This window comes from Cryptotermes secundus, unplaced genomic scaffold, assembly GCF_002891405.2.
Source record: "Cryptotermes secundus unplaced genomic scaffold, Csec_1.0 scaffold928, whole genome shotgun sequence".
NCBI lineage: Eukaryota > Metazoa > Arthropoda > Insecta > Blattodea > Kalotermitidae > Cryptotermes > Cryptotermes secundus.
The window spans coordinates 54,893-75,187 of NW_019738362.1; the positions used below are offsets into that span (position 1 = coordinate 54,893).

Here is a 20,295-nt window from a genome sequence, read left to right on the forward strand (position 1 = left end):
TAAAGGTCAAAAAAACACACACAATAGCTGAAACGTTGTTAATGCCTGCTTGTAAAGAGATGGTGAAAATAGTCCTGGGTTCAGAAGCTGCTAGTGAAATTTCAACAATTCCTCTCTCTGCTGACACAATCAGTCGCCAAGTTATTGACATGTCCAGTGACACTGAAGCCACTATGAAGGAGAAAATCAACAGCAGTCAGAAGTTCTCGCTTCAGATCGACGAGTCCACCAATATTAGAGGCCACGCACAACATCTTGCTTACATCCAATACATCGATGGAGATGTAATTGCAACAAATTTCTTTTTTTGCAAAGAACTTCCCGAGTGAGCCACCAGTGAAGAAGTATTTCATGTCACTAATGAATATGTGCTATATAATGAATTAAAATGGAAGGATTGCGTTAGTGTTTGTACAGGCTTCTATGGCAGGCTGTGTTAAAGGATTTGTAGCTAAAGTACACAAAGTAAATCCTAACATTCACCGCAAAGCCATTGTTGCTAAGTCTTTGCCATCTTCTCTGAAAGTTGTGCTGGACAAAGTAGTAAAAGTCGTGAACCTCATCAAATCACGGCCCCTATATTCACGGCTTTTTTCCGTTTTGTGTCAGGAAATGGAATCAGAACACATCAGACTCCTACTACATACAGAAGTATGGTGGTTATCACGAGAAAAAATGTTAATGCAAATATTTGAACTTAATGAGGTATGTGCATTTTTTACTGTTGAGGGGCATGAGTACGCGGATTTATTTGCAGATGATGAGTGGGTACGTAAGTTGGCATATCTTTCCGATATTTTCATACACTTGAATGAGCTGAACAGAAAGATGCAAGGTAGGAACGAAAATATTCTAACTAACATCGATAAGATACAAGGATTTGTAAATAAGCTGAATTTGTGGATACAGAGAATTACAGATGGGTCATTTGAGATGTTCCTGACTGTATGGTCACTTGCTGGCAACAATAAAGTGATGATGGACATAATTAAAGAACACTTAGAAATGCTGCAGCAGAAATTCAATAAGTATTTTGGAGAGAGTGTACAATATATCGACTGGGTTCGTGATCCATTTGTTGCGAATTCAGAATATCTTCCGATTAATATACAAGAGGAACTTGCAGATTTAAAAGCAGACAGAACATTGAAACTACAACTTCTCGAAGTGCCTTTGAATACGTTATGGTTGGCAATAAGGAGTGAATACCCGGCTACCTCCAAGATGGCAGTTAATGTGTTATTGCCATTTTCAACTACATATTTGTGTGAGCTGGGCTTCTCGACGTTAACTGAAATTAAGACATCAAAGAGGGAGCGGCTGAAATACATCGATGAAGAAATGAGACTAGCGTTGTCAACGATTCCACCATGGATCAGTCGCCCGTGTGCAGCTAAGCAGGTGCAGGTGTCACATTGAAGGCATGAGTAAAATTATTTACTTTAATAGTAATAGAAGTGTATTTTCTACACTCTACAGTGAATTAAAGTTAATTAATTGTTAATAAATGCATGAGTCGATTTCTGTTTAAAGATAATAAAATAACAATATGATAATATTATAGTAATAAGTTGATCACGTTACGTATTTATATTGTCTGATATCATGCGTTTTTGAGGGGAAAAACATTTTGGTGTGTCATGTTGAGTCATGGATACTTCATGGTCTGCCACGAGTAGATAAAGGTTGCGGAACACTGGTCTAGTGAATACACGGATTTTGCATAAACTGTTTGCATGTTACAGAACCTAAACCACAACTCTGACACACAATAACTTCATCTCTGAACTAACAATTCAATGAGCAGATTGAACATAGAATACTGCATGTATAGAGAAGCAAAACCAGGCCTACTGTATCTCTCTACTAACTTAAAACTGGTAAAATAACAATAGTGGTTACTGCACTCACCAGCTCAGCAACTTCAGCTTTAAGGGAAGAATGGACACCCATGATGAAAGGGGTTGGGGTAGAAAGAACTTCAACCAATGCTGCTGGCAGCAGTGGAATGTACACATGGGTATAACGGAACGGATACATAAGGGCTGTCAGGGCCCGGCAACCCTCTGTCAGGCGTGTGTAACTCTTTGAGTGGAACAAAATCTTGTGTTCAGTCATAATCGCACAAAACAATACCAGTACATTACGGATACCTGAAAACAGAAATGCCCAACAGAAGTGTCCCATAGTAGACTAAACACACTCATACTCAAACTATATTATTATGTAATATGAAAGTGAAACTATGTTTTTTATGCTAAACTGTCTTCCAAAACAGAGAACTTTATGAATGGAAGTAACAGAGAAAATGTGGTTGAGTTGCTGCAAATTCCTTAAAAGACTGTCATATGTGGTATCGGCACCAGACCTCTCACACTGTACTGAATCCATGTGGTCAGATATAATGAAACAAACAAATCCTGTGTCAATACATTTACTTTTAAAATAATATCAGCTGCGCAAGGTTCAGCTCTTACAGGTTCAAAGTACACAGATGAAAAGTATAATCTAAGATTCGATCACTGAACAACATACATATACAAGGAGATTCTAAAGGGTTCTGATGATGGTGTGTAACACTTAGAATTACCAGACGATGGAAAAAGTCCAAAAACTCTTAACATATATATACACATATATTCAAAAGTAAACTATAAGATGTGATATATGTTACTTCCCTCACCTAGTTGCTGAAATAGCAGATTCACAGCCGTATGAGTAAGAATGGTGTGTAACACTTAGAATTACCAGATGATGGAAAAAGTCCAAAAACCCAGTAACTCTGAACATACATATACACGTATATTCAAAAGTAAACTACAAGATTATGAAATATGTTACTTCCCTCACCTAGTTGCTGAAATAGCAGATTCACAGCTGTATGAGTAACAGGCAAAGAAGGGCTTATTGGTGGCTGTAGTGCTTGCCTGTCACCTGCCCCAATACTGAAGCGAACCTGCGGTCCTCCTGGTGGAGGTACCTGGATGCATCCCAGGATGTTGCCAACTAATGTCTCCAATGGAACACCAATGTTTTCCACATACACCGTATAGATAATTCCTAGGCAACTCTGCAATAATTAAATATCTTTAAGAAACTAACTTCCTTACTGGAGGAGGTGGAAATTATGCTAATGGATACGAGTCATTCCTTCACTGAACAGAAGACACAACATAAGATAATACACAGCACAAAACAGGAAGAAAGTGTAAATATACCACCCTTCAGTAACAAAACATTTCTCACTTTGCCAAACAGTAAGACAGAATACACAGACTGTGAGCTTCAAGTGGTCCATTTTTCATTCAGAACATCACCCACACCTCAAATATATTGCACCCAATCAAAAAAACAATTGGTAGTATGACAAAAAAGTATTTTGTCACATAACTTTATTTGAAGACAGCAGCAATCATCCATCATTTCATTGCTGAGGCAATCAGCTGTTGGAACTCAATCTGTGAACCTCAAAAAGGACAGGATTTGAGGTTTTCTTGGCAATGAAGACTTAGACTGTAGCCCAGTGGGTCAAGACACCATGTAGTCTGGTGGGTGGTTACCCATGTTTGTAAGGAACCCAGTACCTTCATCTTCAAGGCAGAAGTGACACTTACCCTGAACATCTCCATAGTCTAGGGGTAACGTTTCCACCTCATGACTCAAGGTATGCGGGTTCAAACCCAGCAGAGGTCGTGGAATTTTTAAGGGCGGAAAAATTCAGGGAACAAGTCCTCCTGGAGGGACTTTAAGCTGTGGGTCCCGTGTCGTAGATTTACGGCACGTAAAAGATCCTCATGTCTCTAGGAGACCTCTGAGCAAATTTAGGCAACACATTTCCAGCCCAAGTAGTTTCCAATGCCTCTGGTAGATGGGGGAAATATCAGGTACCAAGGGTCGACCTCGTTGGCTGAACAGGGCTGATACCACGCACCAGTACCAGTAGGGTATGGAGACAGCAGAAATTAAAGGGGGANGACATCACCCACACCTCAAATATATTGCACCCAATCAAAAAACAATTGGTAGTATGACAAAAAAGTATTTTGTCACGTAACTTTATTTGAAGACAGCAACAGTCATCCATCATTTCATTGCTGAGGCAAATCATCCAGCTGTTGGAACTCCATCTGTGAACCTCAAAAAGGACAGGATTTGAGGTTTTCTTGGGAATGAAGACTTAGACTGTAACCCAGTGGGTCAAGACACCATGTAGTCTGGTGAGTGGTTACCAATGTTTGTAAGGAACCCAGTGCCTTCATCTTCAAGGCAGAAGTGACACTTACCCTAAACATGGAGGTGACAGGTTCCTCCGAAACACTGGCAACCACCTATTAGATATGGTGCCATAAGCCACAAGACCACAATCCAAACCTCACAGAGATTGCTAAAAACATTTCTAAACCTTCTGACTAGGACTACCAAAATTACAACAGGTTAATTACATTCAACAACATATTGAAGTGTAAAGAGTAGGATGTTCAGGGCCAACATTGACAGCACAGCCTGAAATTATGCTGCTCTGGGAGAGGAGTGTTTTTCTTTTCTTCTTGCTCCCATTTTGGAGCACAGGGCTGATTTCTCAGTTTCATTCATCGATTTTAGACAGTAGGATTCCTTGGATGGGTGATCAGCTCATCACAAGGCCTCTACTTAAACACAGGACAATATGAACACAGAATAAACACATACACAAACCAAGCATACATGCTTTGTGTGGGATTCAAACACACAATCCTGGCTTCCAAGCAAGTGAAGACAGTACATGCTTTAGACTGCTTGGCTAACGTGACCAGCACTGGGAAATCTCTATTATCATACCCAGCCATTTACACACATGTACGGATTTTACTAAGGATGGAATGGGCTTCAAGAAGCATCCCTTTGTTACTGTCACTACCTTGTGACCATTTTGACGTGCNTTTTTTTTTCTTCTTGCTCCCATTTTGGAGCATAGGGCTGATTTCTCAGTTTCATTCATCGTTTTTAGACAGTAGGATTCCTTAGATGGGTGATCAGCTCATCACAAGGCCTCTACTTAAACACAGGACAATATGAACACAGAATAAACACATTCACAAACCAAACATCTATGCTTTGTGTGGGATTCAAACACACAATCCTGGCTTCCAAGCAAGTGAAGACAGTACATGCTTTAGACTGCTTGGCTAACGTGACCAGCACTGGGAAATCTCTATTATCATACCCAGCCATTTACACACATGTACGGATTTTACTAAGGATGGAATGGGCTTCAAGAAGCATCCCTTTGTTACTGTCACTACCTTGTGACCATTTTGACGTGCAAAGTCTACGAGTGGGACATTAATACTGATTTCAGCAATGCTTCAGCACTGTAAAAGGCAACATTTCTCTCAAAAGTACATAAAAGTCTCATTCTCACTTCATAAAAATTGTCATGTATCCATCATAAACCCAATTCAGATCAGGAAAACTATCACGGCTACTACAACCCAGATGTTTGTTACACTTCACAGTCACTGATGAAAGAACTCAAATCCAAAATAACTATCACTGTTAGATTTGAGGTTATCACAGTGGTACCTATGAACAGCTTTGTCTTCTGGGATATAAAGCCATGCAGTACAGTGAAAGTNGTGGGCTTCAAGAAGCGTCCCTCTGTTACTGTCACTACCTTGTGACTGTTTTGACGTGCAAACAAAGTCTACGAGTGGGACATTAATACTGATTTCAGCAATGCTTCAGCACTTTAAAAGGCAACATTTCTCTCAAAAGTACATAAAAGTCTCATTCTCACTTCATAAAAATTGTCATGTATCCATCATAAACCCAATTCAGATCAGGAAAACTATCACGGCTACTACAACCCAGATGTTTGTTACACTTCACAGTCACTGATGAAAGAACTCAAATCCAAAATAACTATCACTGTTAGATTTGAGGTTATCACAGTGGTACCTATGAACAGCTTTGTCTTCTGGGATATAAAGCCATGCAGTACAGTGAAAGTCAACCCTGACTTCCACCGGACTACACAGTGTTAATCCCAGACAACAGAACTCTTTAGAATTATCACTGTTTATTCCCGGAACAAACCGAAACCAAATGGGTGAAATGCCAAACATTAAATCTGGTGGCATATATAATTACCATTGACCGTGAAATAGTCAAGCTAAGGCAATCAACTGAATATCTCTGCACTAGATATCCTAATTTTGCAAAAACTTTGCTCAGTGCTCTTTCTTTACACTCTTTTATTCGTAAATCTCTTTTGGTACAACACTTTCATCATTCTGTACATGGATATTTTCTCTTCACCGCTTTTAAAGAAGCAAGGTGGTATATGTTCAACTACTATAACAAAAACAGTGAACCCAAAAGACTGGAACTAACAGGGGCACTAACAAAGCATGATGTGGCACAAGACTGACCCAACGTGGCCAAACCTTAAATCATTTGATCCAGCTGATGATTAAAAGCAGGTTTCCTGCTACAAATCTCTGTACAACAAAACTGCTATGGTGCTACATGAGATCACAGTAACAGTGTGCCAGCAGGTTGCAGCATGTGTTGGCTGCATTTAATACTAATCTACTGGTACGAGGAGTTGCCAGCAAGCGTCCCTTGACCTCTGCTGTCAAACACTTTAATGAGAAATGCTTATGCAGAACAGCTTTGTAAAAGCAATATTCTGTATTTTTCAATATTGGGAATGCTAATACGTGAAACGGACCCCTAGCATTTCATAAACACGTTAAGCAACAGCACAACAAAAAATACAACATTCTCAGCATTTTCACAGCAAAGGCTTGGCACTAAAAATATGAAAGTTTATGCTTTCTTTTAATTTAATGAGACAACAGGGATACTAATAGAAAATGTTCTGTGTTGTTGAAAATATTCTCAACCTGAGGAACATAAACTACAGTTCAATTAAAATTTGTATTTAACGAAATTAATGGTTTATTTTTACCCTGAAAGTTTCAATGTAGTCCAGTCTTGAAACAAGAACCAGACATTTTGGAGCATACATGATACTGTGATGCGTTATAGTAGCAATGCTCCGTGTGAGACTTCCAGTCAAGCTACGAGGATGAGAATTTTCCCCATCAACAGTATCTTCTTCCTGTAATTACATAAATTTATATTAAAAAATATGTATAAACAACTTTATAAGCACACTGATACACCATAAGACTAAAAAATTTATAACAAATGATATTCAGTCCTGCAAATCCAACCTCTTTAATTTTCCAAGCATTCATCAAAACACTTTTGCAATATGATATAACATATGGCAGTAAGTATGTAGGATATGTATATGAAAAACCATTCAGAGTCAGATTTCCTGACAGGAGTGAATGGGAAGACGGGTTTCAGCCCGAAAGAAAAGGACTGATCTGGTATACAGATGGTTCCAAGATAAATAAGGGCACTGGAGCTGGTGTGTTCTGCTATGGCACGAGGCAGAAACTTAGTTTCAGCCTTGGGCAGTACACGACATTATTCCAGGCAGAAGTATATGCCATTAAAGCATGTATTATGGAGAATTTAGATAGGAACTACAGAAACAGGAACATCTACATTCTATCTGACAGCCAAGCTGCACTTAAAGCACTTGACAAACACCAGATCAACTCAAAATTGGTCTGGGATTGCCACCAAACTCTCATGGAACTGGCCAAACATAACAGGGTACAACTGATATGGGTGCCGGGGCATGAGGGTATTGCTGGAAATGAAACAGCAGACCAATTTGCTCAGATTGGAGCTCAACATCCGTTCATAGGACCTGAACCAGCCTGTGGCATCTCTATAGGAGTTGCCAGACAGGCAATCAGGGACTGGACAAATATGAATCACAAAAAATACTGGGGATCCTTGACTGGACTCAAGCAAGCAAAGGGACTCATACAAGGACCCTCAGTTAAGAGAGTGAAGTAACTCTTGAAGTTAAACAGGAACCAGCTACAATGGGTGGCGGGACTACTTACAGGACACTGTCACCTTAAAGGACACCTCTTCAAACTGGCACTAAGTGAAAGTCCCACTTGTGAGAGGTGTCAAGAAGAAAATGAAACAGCCACACATATGCTGTGTCAATGTGAGGCCTTAGCTTATTTAAGATTGCGTCACTTAGGTCAATACTTTATGGAACCAAGTGACTATTTCGACATCCCCATATACAAAATCCTGTGCTTCATTCAAAGTGCAGGATTGGTGAGGGGATAATCAAAAGGGGAAGCACAATAGACCACTGTAGGTCACGGTGCAAGGGCCGAGGAGGCCTACCCCTCATACATTCATTCATTCATTCAAGTATGTACAACCCATTCCATCATGCATGCACCCAATGTCACCTCTAACAATAGGTGCATTCTGGAAAAATACCCTACACTGCCATCCCTACAGCAGTGCTTCTCAAACTGTGCTCTGAAGGTCTCTTGTGGTCCAGAGGCATTTTTAAGAGAAAAAGCAACAGAACAATTTCTTATGACACATCACAAATTTAAAATGTAAGGTTAACTACAACTGTCAGAAGTTCATTCTGTGGCAGACTTAAAACCTCCTTCTTAACCTTATGTACCAACAGGTATAACCAACCTTCTCTCCTGTCACTGTTTTAATAACTTCTTATTGATGGCTACTAGACCCAACACAAGCAGTTCTTATGTGTTGTTAGATCTGGGTCTACTGAGCAGATCTAAACTTTTAAATATAAACAATACAAATAAAATGCCATAACCTGATTTGTATAATTACCCACATCTTCTCAGAATCCAATTACATTAGGACCCTAAGCAAACAAACGCAAATGATCACCACAGAGTACCGATGTACCAATTCTCATCATATCTGCTTCATTGATAAAAAGTTCACGTACAGTCTAAACACAAAATTACCTCATCAACAGGTTTGCTGGGTGTGAAGGCAACAGTTTCGTTGAAACACAGACAAGCACAGTAATGTCTGTTTGCATCGATATCCGTCAAAACGGACACAAAGAATCGTGGTTCCTGGCGCTCTGTTGATAGGGCCCATCCTTGTGGTTGACAAAACTGTAAAATATCTCTCCACTCAACAAAATATTAAAATTATACATCGAAGGATAACTTACACTCTCCTCTATGTTAGATTAATACATTCATTTATGTATACATAAATATATAATCTGTAAGGTTATTACCCATTCTATCCCTTCAATGAACGGTGTATCACTCCAGTCCTTCTCTGGAAATCTTTGCAAGATAATTCCACTGCTTATTCCACTTCCTACAAACGAATATGACACATAACATAACGAGTACTACAAAAATAGTTCCACCATTTACCATTTAAACATGCCTCTAATCAGGTGTCTCGGTAAAGACACTAACCCTTTCATTCAAACCACCTTACGTGCTGAATTAGTCCTAAAATAAATTTGACAGCACACGACTTTTTGACAATATATTAGTAACAGATAGTACTGCTGGTTATTTACTTACTTTCTTTCTCATGATCATAACCTACAATTACGAAGTAATCTGCCAACCGTGACATCGCAAGACACAATATTGGCAATTTTGATGCATTGATTCAACTTAACTACCTCCACACGCCAACCATCTTTACAGTTTTCTCAACCAGCAGATCACCACTTCCTTCCGCCTGATCCGCGCACCATCACTCGTGGACCATCATCTGCGATCATCTGTGACTCACGAATGCAGGGTGGAGGACAGCAGGGCAGGTGCCGTAATAGAATTACTACAAGCTTTCTGAAGCTTAAATTATAAATTACGGTGTGGTATACGCATGGAATGAATATAGTTTTTAATTGGCGGGAATTTTCAATCTCTGTCATACAAGTAAAATAAACACATTTTCCCTTTATAATTGTTCAGATGGCGAAGAAAATAGGTACAAATCTCTCATCTACTAATGTGGCTCCTGCAAATAATTGTAAGAATTTATATTAAACATTCCGTAAAACTTACAGCTGAAATATTTGACAGGATTTACAATGAAACGTTATCAAGTTCTACAATTCTGCTAGCTTTTCTTTTTTTTTGGGGGGGGGGTGAATATGCTATTTCCTTTTATAAATTAATCTACCCATACAGCTTTGCACTTATCATGCATGGCAACATAACGACGGAAAATTACCAGCGGGAATACGGCTTCTTTTGAGCAACAGCGGCATATCTGGCATAGTTAAGTTCTAAACTAAACATTGTGCTTGAAGGGTATTTGAAATTGGTACATAATAAAGGAGAAAATACGAACAGTTATTAACGTTTCCTTCAATGCTCCCTCCGGTTCTCAATTTATTAACCATCTGATACCATATACAGATGAGTTACTGAGTGTAGTTAAATAAGCTTTAAACAAATAAATACATTATGTGAGATTTGAGGTTTTCACGGTGGTGACTATGAAGAAAGCAGTCCTCTGGGATGTGGCACCGTGTGGATGTGGTGTTAACCGACGTTTCGGTGGAACGTATCACCTCCACCTTCAGGGTAGAAGGAAAAATAAGAAAATCCACAAGCGAAGAGACAGCGAGAACAGGTGCAAGCAGACTAATGTTGGGAATAAACTCAGTTATATGAGAGCAGGGAAGGGAGGGAACAAGTCTACATGTAAAATCAGTGGAGAGGGAGAGAGGAAGGGTCTGAGACAGGAGCAAGGTTAGAGCAGGTATAGGATATTGTGTTGGGGGAGAAAGGCAAGGTTAATGGGAGGGCATTAACCCTTAAGCTGGGGGTTGCCCAGCAAGTCATGGAAGCCTCTCATCTGTTCCCTAACCCCCCCCACCCCCGGGACATGACGCCAGATCCGCAAGGCCACACAGTCCATGACCGACTCACATAGCAACCCCAATTCATTTTATCGTTTATCTTCAGATTCAACAAATTTTTAACTCCAGTAAGGGCATAAGCAAAGGACACTGCTGGGATCTGTTACCAGAAAATGGCTAGTGAAAACAAACTTTGAAGATTTAGTATGTGCTGTAATGAACTGCAGAGTGTGTGAATTAGTGAGAGCTCTATAGTTACTTGTAGTTACAAGTTGTATGTATAAGTATTCAGTAAATCCAATTACCAGCCCAAACTTCATCTATAGTCATGCCCAACATCAAGACAGTATAAAGCCCACGTATTTAGAAGTGACAGTCCTCCGATGCGGCGTAGGAGAAGTATTGGTAGTGGCGGGGAGAGCTCCAGCATGCTGACAAGTGTGGAGGGGAATGCAGTATAGGTGTTCTCAAAAGGAAATAATTTCTTACCTCATTGTGTTGCATATTGTTGGCGGTTTAGTCTCAATGATGTTCACACATCCGATGTTAAGTTTTAAGCGCCAAATGGCAGACTATTATGCACTATACACTAGTATACACTTTTCACTGTTATATACATGAAGAGTTTATTTACATATTACACAGGTCTATTGTAAAGGGGCAAGACCGGCAATGTCCACATAGATATCATCTCCACATGCCTGTCCTTCCTCGTCACCACCAGATGAATCGGAGCTCTCATCAGAACTGTCATCACTACCACTGTCAACATGGAAGGCAATCCTGCATCCAAAAGGTCTTCCTGTGCCATTAATTGTTGCTCAATGTTCCTTACGTGTTGGCACCTACGTTGCCATTTTTCTAGTGATGGAAGCCAATTTTTGGTCTGCCAGTTTAATGATGTCATCCAACTTAAATGTGGTATTGTTTTGGGCAACCCAATTTTTTACGGTGGCCCATATTAACTCAATTGGGTTGAGTTCTGGATGATATGGAGGGAGTCGTAAAATATTGTGATTGTGTTCTACAAAGATTCAATCTATTATATAGGAAAGGTATTTCGGTTTGAGTGGTAGAATCATATTATATATGTCTGGATTGCGCAATGATGAAAAATCAGTGTTATTGAAGGTAATAGGTGGAAGGTGATATTTTAGCCAGGATATCATAAAATCTCTTCTTGAATTTGAGTTATGGGCTCTGTTTAGTTGTACATTATGGTAGGGAGCATTATCAATGACAAGGACAGAATTTTGGGGAAGGTTAGGAATAAGTCACTCCTTTAACCATTTTTCATAATTGTTATAGTTCATGTCACTGTGGTAGTCTCCTGTTTTTTTGTGGGATTTGAAGCAGACATAGGCATTAGGGATGAAAACTTGTTCTCCCCCAGCATGGATAACAATGAGCTGATGGCCTTTGGACCTGATGGCCTTGTGTTATAACACACGCAGTCGCAGGAGCACGACACAACAAAAGCACAACACACAAGATAGTGAAGGAGTGCTCCAACAAAGGAGAATGGGCGTGACTGACGTAGTGAGGGGCGAAGTAGCGATGTGGTATCCTGAACAATTTTAATACTTTAACGTTTGACAATGTATATGATAGATACATATTTTAGTTATTTTAATGTGTGAACATGGCATGCAATGAACTGGTTTGACGTGGATGGGTAAGCACCTGAAGATGGCATTATTATGCCGAAACATGTAGTGCGAGGGAGAGAAGGAGTTAAATGAGTGTATGCACTGCAAGACGGATTAAATAAATCATGGACTTATTTATTTATATTTAAATTATGATGTAATTATATTGTAAATGTGATGTAATTGTAGTACATATAAGGGTATTAAGTTAATATTGTTGTATATATATATTATCTAGCGACTACCTGCTACTTAGCAGGCTTGTTGTGAGACCGGTTCTGTATCCAAGGGCTTGGCCATGTAAGGATGTGTTGGAACGTGCAAATAAATACAATACAATACAATACAAGGAAGAATGCTTTTAACTGAGCTTGAGACGTCTGCTTGCACTGAAAACAAACGAATGACTAATCACAACACCCCTCAACTTTCACGAATGGACCTGCCCATCCACTGCACAGCTTTTCCTGGACTGTCACTTCTAAATACCTGTGCTGTACGAGTACAGTGCTATTAGGAATAAAGGCTATTGCCTGTGTTCGGTAAGTAACATTATCAAACTGAGTCACAATAACAACTGATCTTCATGCTCAAAATGATGTCAAATAAAACATCTCCTTCTACACCACTAAGTTAGAGAGATAAGCAGAAGACAGTAAAATTATCAATTTTTAATTCCTTGATCTATCCATTGAATGTAAGAAAGTATTTGAAGTTGTAACTACAGTTACTGGGTTCCTCAAAAACAAATTCAGAAGGAACTTATTTTTAGTCATGAGAAACAAAGTTGAAGAGTAATTTGTTTTTTATCTTAGAGATAATAAGAGCAAAGTGTTGAATTTGTACATTGCTGAGTACCTTAAAAATACTTTCACATAAAACATTTTCCAAACTGTATGTATGAGGAAACAAGGATGCAGACAAACCTATTTTTAACTGAAGAAAAAGGAGAAAAGGAAAGTGTTGAATTTAGCCATACCATAAGTCAGGCAGTCAACAGCTTCTTACTACAAAGGTCAAGGTTTAAACAAGAGTAGTCCATGAGGATGTTTGCTTGACACAGTGGCACTAGCGTTGGTTTTTCTCTGAGAACTTCAGATCTGAAAACTCTTATTTCAGCAATTGTCCATATTCATCTAACATCCAGGGCTGCAACAAGAGACCCATATGAAGCTATTGAATCAGAGGACTGAGGTTCACACCACTCCTAAAACTAAAAAATAAAAGTGTTTACCTTACCTTGTAGTGCTTCTATTGCCTTGAGCCAACATGGAACTTGTAACCTAAATATTGCATTCTAGTTGAGAGAGGTTGATTAAATAACTCACCACATTGCTAATTTTCTTCCAGTGTCTACATTTCATTGCACTGCTACAAAAGTTGTCTCCATTCTATAGGAAGGAAGATCCCAAGTGTCCTATAAAATGTACTGGTAGTTTATGTAGAGTTTACGTTCAATTTATTAACACAATCGTCATACACTATTTATTGTGTCTTCTACAATAAAAAGAAGGCATTTACACAGTTCACTTTTGTTAACAGTCAAAGAAATGGTACTTGTATATACAAATTCTACAAGTTTCACTAACAACTTCTTTTTCATATTTACACAGGCTTGAACAGCTTGTCTCTTACACTTTTGTAATATATAGGAAAATAAATGTAAAACTATGTAAATATCATTCCTTCCTCAGTATTTATTATGAGCATCATTTATGAAATTAATGAACATTAATAGTGACATAAAACAATTTTAGAAATAAGTATTTGTGGCATGGTGAAATCCCATACATATTCCCGTACATTTCAATTTTATAAAACTGGAAATCAGTGAAGAAACATGAGATCTAATGTGAAACGATTTTAATAACTGAATTGCCTTCATGAAGTAGAATATTGCATTCATATCTACATACTGAGTCAGCCTTATAACATGATAATGAACAATCATTATAACCAATTAATGAGTCATTCAGTTCCTCATTAATAATCTCACAAAGATGTGAAGCAGACCTTCAGAATTATTATCCACAAATAGTATGCGTGTTTTGGCATTATCTGTTGCTTTTTTCTTTGGCAAATTCTGGGGATTTGATGTCACTGTAGCATATAATTGTATTTCTTTAATCGAAATTAATATAATTTTAACAGCAAAATTAATATGTTAGGCCCCACACTATAGCAACCTAGAAGGTAATTTCTACCACAGTAAAGTAATAATATGATAATTGATTTGCCAAGTTAGGGAAGTCAAATTACAGTGGCTCACAATGGCTGCAACTGTCTAACCTCCAGATGACTTTATTGCGTACATATACTTCCTTATTCAAAGGAATCGGTGAGACAAAGTTACGTATACATTATGCACCATGTTTACATAACTGCAACATAGTTACAGAATTTAAACAGACTAATAAGAAGCAAAACTGTTAACTATGCTGGGAACATGTAATGACATCAAAATACACACATACAAGTACAAAAGTACATTGCTCTATGGAAGAAACCAACAGAGAGATATAACTGAACTAGATTACCCTATTCTGATTATTGGGCATTGAACTCATTTATTTTGATATAATTAATTCTCGTCATAGACTGTAGTGTGTGAAGGTTTGTACATTGGGATCAATTCAGTATGCATAACTGAATATCATATTATATTTTTAGACCTCTAAACATACACTTGTTTTGAAAACACATGAGACCCTAAGAGTTTCCCAGAAGCTATAATAAATATTGCTGTGTTACAGACACTTATCATATTACTGAACTTACAGATCCACAGTCACATCAGAGTGGATAGTAATACCTGTATATATTCATTCTGCAAAATATATAACCTTTTCCAATCTAGTTTCTGCACAAAATTGCCATCAGAGATTAGAGACAATTTTTGAGTATATGTCAGTTCACAAGTTAAGATGTGGAAGCTTAGCTACAAGATGTGTAAGCTTCAGCTGTAGGCGGACCAGTGACTAAAAACTGGTTCATTTCCCAAAGAATTAAGGTTGAAAGTTACCCAGCTATCACTGTATGTTACAGGACAGTGAATGTCCAACAGCAGTGCACTTCATGGTGATGGCTGAAAGACAGCTGGACATGATAAAAGGCAATGTACATGTAAAAATGATAACATGAGGCATTCCTACAGTTCAACATTAAATGTATTTTATGTAACTCTTCATATATGCTTCATTTAATTCTGTGACATTATGGTTTGAAGAATCATTTCACGGCGTTCCACTTTCAATATGTGAAGTGCATTTTGCTGAGGCTTCTATCCCAGATTTCACGCAAGAATGTTACCCAGAAGGGAAAATACTGCATAACATGCTACATACCATGTAGTTCACTGTCTGGCTTCACACACGGCATGAACTATAACTTGGCAGTAATTCACAACATTCGGTGTTATGCCTTATTATCATTAGGTTGTATAAAATATCTGTCAGCATGAAGATTATATATCATAAACGATGGAATGGGCAATGAATGTGGAGCAGTTGGTGGAATGAAAACTGGCAGGGAAAACCGAAGTACTTGGAGAAATCTGCCCCAGTGCCAGCCACTTTGTCCACCACAAATCCCATATGACCTGAACTGGAATAAAACCCATGACACCATGGTGGGAAGCCAGTAAGTATCCACGTGAGCAATGGCGCAGCCTATTATCAGTTCTTCAGGAAGCATGAAACACTCTAAACTGACCAAATCCATATGCGCATGTCACTGTCGCTATTATAAACTTAGTTCCATATTTCATAATGTTGTGTGTCTCAGCACAGTGTATAAAATTAAGTCGCATCTGTCTGTCCAGCCAAATGGCTTGTCCCAGCTACATAACTAGCAATCAGATTTCAATGAAATTTGCTTTTAGGGAATTTACATCAAATAATTGTCATACTAATTCAATTTTTGCTTCCATACTCAAGAAAACTAATTGCATAGTATATATTTTGGATCTTATAAAGACCCTGGAACATCTTTCAATATAATGAATATATAATTAAATGCAAGGAAAAATAATTTCTGGCTGTAGGTAGTGGAAAGCTACACATACATATACATACACACACACATATATATATGTGTGTGTGTGTGTGTGTGTGTGTGTAATGAGATTGCATGACTATTGGTGTTTATTTGATTCCTCTTTTTGTTGGACAATACTAACTAGTGCTGATAATTTCATTAAGTTCTGCTGAAATCACAAGAGCTAATACAATTACATTTTTTATTACATTCATCCAAAATATACTTCATATATCATATTCCATGAATGGAAAAAGAATATAGAACAAAAATATAAATAAAAAATATCTCCAAAATAAAAGAGTTCAGTTTGTTTCACAGAGATATCATCATACCAAATATTTAAATGAGATTACATACTTAACAATGGGTAAATGCCCAGATACAGCAAATTGCAAAGAAAGAATATGAAAAACATATGTACTCCAAATTACTATTTTTATACAGAGTGTAAACAAATATATGTTACAACGCTCTGTGGTAGATAGATGGATTCAATCAGATCATATTTTGTTACTACACCCATGTCCAGAAACCCTTCCTTTTGCCACTAAGGACCATGAAGTTTCTGAGAGGATGCAGGAGTTTTGGTGGACGTTGTTTTACACTAAAAAAGTTGCGCAAAATGGCGGCCACTGACTTCATTGCATGTTCTGCACCGCCTGGCTATGTTATGCTGAACTCCTTGAAAGATTCCCAGCATTACCCAGATGGTTCCAGCTGCTACTGCAAATCTTTCAGCAAGATCATGTTGTGTCTCCACTGGAGTCTCGTACACCAGGCTTTGCATGTATCCCCAGAGAAAGAAATCCAATGGAATGAAGTCAGGGGAGCTAATCCATATGCTGCCAAAGGTTTCATCCAAATACTTACGGACAAAATTAAATTAGTGCAGTGTGCTGGGGAGCCATCATACTGGAACCACATTTCAACACAGACTTCCAAAGGCACAATTTCCAGCAGCTCTGGTAAGATCTCTTGGAGAAATGTTAGGTAAATGTCACTAGTAAGCCACAGAGGTAAGAGGTAAAGGTATCCTCCTTCACATTTCAGAGGCCCTAGCACATAAAAAATGCGTTTCCAGACATGGATGTATTAACAGAACTTGATATATATATATATGGGGCACGCGGTAGTGTAGTTGGCTGAGGCATTATGCTACATCCCAGAAAGTCACAGGTTCGATTCCCGATGCGGTTATTGGACTTTTCAAATGACCTAATATTTCCAGCTGCACTATGGCTCTTGGGTCAACAGCCTCTAACAGAAATCAGTACCAGGAATCTTCCTGGGGGTAAAGGGCGGCCGGCACGTAAGTCTGGCAACCTCACCACCATTTGTGAGGCGATTGTCTAAAAAATATGAGAGCCTCAACGTTTCACAACCCTATGGACCTCCCTGGCCTGTTACAGGGATAGCGTTACCTCAATATTTACATATATGATTGGCTCAGATATTCAGTACTTACTTCATATTCAGTTTCAGGAAACTATCAGAGCCCACTAACAAAAAGTGTAGCATTTACTCAACACTCTCAAGAAGAGTGAGACCCTGATTATGTCTGTTGCCTAAACACTATAGCTACTCGTGTTCTTCAGCTTCATAGAAACCATTTTCTACATTCTTGGAAAAATATACTGAAAAGTGACCCTGTCAAGACTGAATATGGCACATTATGCAACAGCTAAAATAATGTCTCTTGGGACCAGGAGCAGTTTTTCATTGCTGGTATTGAAGTTTTCTCATTGAGAGCTTTGATGAGGTGTTCACATGAACTATGGCTCAGCAGAGGCAAAGAAGGGAGGCCTAGCATTTTTGAGGAGGAAGAAGGAACGGACGCAGTTGTCAGACTCTCGCAAGATTTTGCACCTCGGCAAGGAGATGATGTAGGCTGCTGTTGAGATGGTTGTTGTTTTTCAGGCCTCATTTGGGTCACTGGGAGTCTCAGTGAAGAGGCATGTGAATCAGTTAGCAGAGTTAGGCTATCACTGCTAGAGGAACTACTGGTTTCTGGAACTGGAAGTGGATATTGTGGCCTCCGAGATATATCACTCGAAGACGTTTGGATTTCACATGACCTGCTAGAGGTGAGAAGTTCTGGTCTGTTACCATGGGAAACTGTCTCAGCTACTTCAGCACTGATTGTTGCACAAGATGATTTGTTCTTGCAGCTATGGAGGTAATGACATCTTGGTGTGGAGAGGCGTCGTCTAGGGCGGAATCCATTGCTACCTGCTGCACCCCAATGACACATAGATGTGAATGACTTCTGACAAGGTGATGAGGACTGTGCATAAGGGACAGTAGGTGATTCAGAGGAGCACACAGGATATCTATTAACCTCAATTTTTTCCCAGGGACGTCTTTGTCTGCACAGGACATTATCATTATCAAAACCATCATCTTCACTATCAGTTGAGAAACCCTCAACTTCATCTTCTGTGTCCAATTCTTGCCCCTCATCTAGGAACACTGAATCCGAGCCCATGGAATGCATATCATCTAGGTCAGGATAATCTGTAAGGGAACCACCAACACTACTAATAGATGCAAGAGGAGCTAATCTCACAGGAACATTCAGATTAGATGTCACTGATTCCACTATGGAACCCCGAGGTGGAGGCCTGAGTCCTGGTGATGATAACTCCACCGGATGGTCATATAAAGTTCTTTCACTTCCGCATGGCGAAACTTCTGGTGTTGGCTGAATCACCTGAATGTCTATGGGGTAATAAAAATCCCATGGTTCCTTAGCCATGATAGCATTTGGGTCAATGCGGCCTTTCGCACGAGATTTATAAGGAAACGGAGGAGGAGCGGGGATTCCCAACTCCACTGCGGATCCTCGTCGCTCTAGGTAGGACGTATCCGAGCTTGAACATGTAATTGAACTGAGTCTACGCGTGTCAGGGCCCGATGGAACCGTAAGGAACTGATGATAGCAGCATGGACCAGCTAATACGGAATCCTCTTCTTCCTCACCAACATTGTCACGTGTTCGGTCTCTTATCGTGAAGGAAGGCACCGGAGACATAGCCCTGTCCTCATTACTCCTCACATGGAACCTGATAGCAGAACCGGGAAGACTCTTGCCTCGCTGATAGTAGTATGAAGAGGGTGGTTCTAGTGTCGAGTATCCCCCAATGGAAGAGTAGCGCCGTGCACCACGCGCTATAACTACAGCTGGCGCGCTCATGTTGCCGAGTGAACGGCGAGGGCCACGCAAGCACATTGCGGTTGCTGTCAGTTGCTGTTCCTCATCCTGAATGGCGACTGCAGCCGCTGCAGCATTCAGGTGCTCGTCGCTGAGCGTCTTCGACTTGCACTTGCTCTTGTATACAACGAGCAGCACCATCAGACTGAAGAATCCTCCCAGGGTAGCAGCGATCCGGACACCCGTCATCACGTCGTATGTGCGGTAGAAGTCGAGCCTCGTCTGCTCACGCGAGCTGATGGTCGGCTGGGCAGATGCAGAGCCATTGCCTCCGCCATGACCCACGTCGGTCACTGAATCGCGCAGGATAGACGTCGTCTGGTTGATGGCCTCCATCCTGCATGAGATCTGCGGAACAAGAAGTGACGACTTCATTATGCATCCAAAGCATTTCTGCCGAAATCAGGAATCGATCGTGGGATATTTTCATTAGAATCCCGACATTCTCTTTTACAAGTGGAAACGACTTAAGGACCAACAGAGAAAGCGTAGCATGGCAACCACGAGGTTCATCTTCACCGCTATGATATTGAAAACAAACAAAAAGGCGTCTGCCTGTATAAAACCAACACAAAAACCCAAGAGATGGTGTAAGGAGGGCAGTATGAAGCAACGAGTTTGTTGGGAAGAGTTTT

General features: G+C 39.6%; 2 protein-coding genes across 8 annotated transcripts in view; both read right to left on the bottom strand.

Moving 5' to 3' along the window:
- The window catches only part of LOC111870921 (myotubularin-related protein 13), a 55,140-nt gene extending 45,526 nt beyond the window's left edge, over positions 1-9,614 (bottom strand). For 4 of the 5 annotated variants that reach the window (XM_023863554.2, XM_023863556.2, XM_023863555.2 and 1 more), the window contains exons 1-6: positions 9,468-9,614; positions 9,167-9,252; positions 8,883-9,038; positions 6,953-7,105; positions 2,851-3,070; positions 1,912-2,153 (exon numbers count right to left, since the gene is read on the bottom strand). In XM_023863554.2, the coding sequence (XP_023719322.1) occupies positions 1,912-2,153; positions 2,851-3,070; positions 6,953-7,105; positions 8,883-9,038; positions 9,167-9,252; positions 9,468-9,522 (912 nt within the window). In that variant the 5' untranslated portion in view covers positions 9,523-9,614. Of the gene's footprint in view, positions 1-1,911; positions 2,154-2,683; positions 2,717-2,850; positions 3,071-6,952; positions 7,106-8,882; positions 9,039-9,166; positions 9,253-9,467 lie in introns of those variants that run through there. The other variant, XM_023863557.2, reaches the window with a different exon arrangement.
- An 8,207-nt stretch (positions 9,615-17,821) lies between these two features.
- Positions 17,822-20,295, bottom strand: part of LOC111870926 — a 38,022-nt gene continuing 35,548 nt past the window's right edge. For all 3 annotated transcript variants that reach the window (XM_023863567.2, XM_033754043.1, XM_033754044.1), the window contains exon 2: positions 17,822-20,008. In XM_023863567.2, coding sequence (XP_023719335.1) covers positions 18,131-19,996 — 1,866 coding nt within the window. In that variant the 5' untranslated portion in view covers positions 19,997-20,008 and the 3' untranslated portion in view covers positions 17,822-18,130. The remainder of the gene's footprint in view (positions 20,009-20,295) is intronic.